Source organism: Monoraphidium neglectum (genome assembly GCF_000611645.1).
Source record: "Monoraphidium neglectum strain SAG 48.87 unplaced genomic scaffold scaffold05774, whole genome shotgun sequence".
NCBI classification, from domain to species: domain Eukaryota; kingdom Viridiplantae; phylum Chlorophyta; class Chlorophyceae; order Sphaeropleales; family Selenastraceae; genus Monoraphidium; species Monoraphidium neglectum.
In genome coordinates this window covers 1-2,734 of record NW_014007857.1, presented here as the reverse complement: position 1 = coordinate 2,734, position 2,734 = coordinate 1, and the positions used below count along the sequence as shown (strand labels likewise).

Below are 2,734 nucleotides of genomic sequence, written 5' to 3'. Positions count from 1 at the left end.
TCCCATTGTGGTGGCGGTCAAGCACGTGCTGCCTGCGAGCCACGTGGTGGAAGGGGGTGTCCTGGGCAGGCGGGGGGATCGATAGGTGCAGGGCCAAAGATGCACGGCGCGGCTTGGGGCCGTCGACGTGTTGCTCGGGCCGGAAGGTGCCGCTGGGGCCGCGTGTGAAGACGCTCAGGCTGCTGGCGCGGCAAGGGCCGCGCGCTGTGAACAGCAATCATGTGGCGATGACGAGGCAGCACGCGCACATGCATGCATGCATGCTGCGCCCATGCATGCATGCGCGTGTGCATGCAAGCGCGAATGCAAGCATGCATACGCGCATGCAGACACTGGCTCATGCTCGCAAGTTGGCGCACACGAAACCAGCGCGCAGAACAGTCACGAGCGGGCGGCCTGGCACCCGCCTGAGCTCGTCCTCGCTCGCAAAAGCCACCAAGGCGCCAGCGCAGTCCTGGTCGGTGCAGGGGTGGTGCGCGTCGGCGTAGTGCTTGCGCAGGCCCTCCGCGTCGCTGCAGGGCCGTCCACGAAGGGCAGGGCGCGGGCAAGAGGGGGAGGATGTGAGGCATCGGCTGGGTGTGACAAGGCGCTGGGCAGGGCATGGCAGCGCGTCGCAACGCACTACAAAACGCATGCCGCGCACGATCGCGGTCGCCCTGCTGCGAAGCCGCCGCGCCCGCCAAGCACCCATGTGCACAACTGTCGATTTCAGAGGGCATGCGTGCAAGGACACAACAGGGGCGTGCGGTGTCGGCGCTCACGCAAAGTACAGGTGGTGGGTGCCTGCGGCCTGGCAGATGCCGCAGTGGAAGTGCTTCCGCTTCATGTGGTCGTACATCTCGTCATCCCCTGGTGGCGGGCAGCGCATGGTGGGAGCGCGGTCAGGGTGCCGTTCATCAGGAAGCTGCCCGGCAGCCGCCTCTGGCGGCCCAGGAGTTTTGGCCTGCGCTCCCACGACCCTCGATCCGCGCCCGTGCCATGTGTTGGCGAACCCCCGCTGACGAGCATTCGGGGGTGTGCGCGCACCGTAGTAGTATTCGTCGCAGAAGGCGCAGTGCTTGTGCGCGCGCGCCAGGTGGCGTGGCAGGTCATCAATCTGGTGGGCTTCAAGCTCCAGGGGGAACCTGCAGGGGGGGGGGATCAGCAAATGCATCATAATGAATCGCCAGCACAACATGCCAGCTCGACGGAGCGCCACATGGCGCCTTGATGGAGCAACGTACTTGTGTGCGTAGGCGCACCAGTACGTCGGGGCAGCGGCCAGTGCGCCCATCGCTGTTCCCCTGCGGAGCACGGTCGCCTGCAGAAAGTTCCTGGACACATCGGCATTGCGTACGGCACGCAGGCCCTGCATGCGAACAGAATCCCAGGGCGAGGCCCCACCTTCGGCCCGCCTGGACGCAGACGGGGCACTGCACGCGGCCGTGAGTCAGCAGGTGCTCCCGCAGCTCCTTGGGCGTCCCAAACGGCCGGCGGTTGCGGCCCTGGGAAGGGGGGGTCGAGGCACGGCCCATTGCAGGAGCGGCGGTGTCGCAAACCAGAGTGGAGGCGGCACGCGGCAGGCCGGAAACCGCCTGAAAACCCATGGACGGAGGCTGGGAGGCTTGCACCAGAATGCGCGTGCACTCGGCAGTCTGCATGACGCCCCCAGCAAGTGACACTTCGTTGCTGAAGGGTCACTCCGGGCCCATGCAGGCGAACTCACCAGGGGGTCGCACACGGGGCACGACCGGCTAGTCCACTGCAGCAGCTGCACATGCAGCGGCACGCGCCACCGCCCCTGCCACGCACGCAGCGCTGCCGCGGCCGCGACCCCCCCGCCGGGCGCCAGCAGCGCGGGCGGCGGGTCCGGCATGGCCTTGTCCACGTGCACGCCCAGCGCCCAGCGCTTTCCCGAGTAGAACCGGTCGGGCGCGCGCGCGCGCGCCGCCTCGAGCTCCTCGAACGACGGCGGCGGCGGCGGCGGCGGCGGCGGCGCATGCGGCTGCGGCTGCGGCTGCGGCGCGCCGCCCTCCGCGACGGTGGCCGCAGGTGCGCTTGAAGCCGCGGCCGTCAGGTAGACTGTCGCATTGTCCGCCTTGCATAGGGGGCAGCGCGCGTCGCGGTATAGGATGCGCAGCCGCAGGCAGCAGTGGTGGCAGATCTCAGAGTGGTCGCAGGGGCCAACGGCGACGGCCTCGGCGCGGTCCGCGCAGATCACGCACATGCGCGGCACGTACGGCGGCGGCGGCGGCGGCGCCGGCTGCTGCTGCTGCTGCTGTTCGGGCTGCTGCTGCGGGGCGGGCTCCTGCGCGGCTTGCTGCTCCTCGCCCTCCTGCGCCTGCCGAGGCGGGCCCCCGGCCGCGCCCTCGCCCTCGCCCGCCGCCCCGCCCTCCGGTCCCGCGGGTCGCGCCGCGGCGGGCAGCGCGGCGCCCGCGCCCTCCGCTTTGTCTCTGTCGCCGTCGTCGTCGCCAGGGCCTGCCGCTGCTGCCTCGTCCCGCAGCTCCTGCGCCGCTAGTGTAATCGCGTCCTCCGCCTCACGCTGCTCCTCCTGACGCCGCAGCAGCGCCGCCTGCTCCTGCGCTCCCGCCGCCTCCGCTCCTCCCTCGCGCTCGCCGGCCGCCGCCGCGACGGCCGGCTCCCCTGCAGGCTCGGTGCCGGCTGGGCGCGCGGCGCGTGCCGCAGGCGCCGGCGCCGGCGCCGGCTCGACCTCCCCATGCAGCTGTTTGACTGCCGCGATGGCCGCTGCCACCAA

At 71.0% G+C, this 2,734-nt stretch overlaps 1 protein-coding gene across 1 annotated transcript; it reads right to left on the bottom strand.

The window, feature by feature from the left end:
* Positions 1-761: 761 nt before the first annotated feature.
* Positions 762-2,206, bottom strand: MNEG_15897 (hypothetical protein; the record flags this gene model as incomplete). The annotated part of the gene is made up of 4 exons (XM_014035632.1): positions 762-849; positions 1,027-1,124; positions 1,384-1,484; positions 1,706-2,206. Coding segments are annotated over 4 exons (788 nt in total), but the record flags the coding sequence as incomplete, so codon positions are not given.
* Between the last annotated feature and the right edge of the window lie 528 nt (positions 2,207-2,734).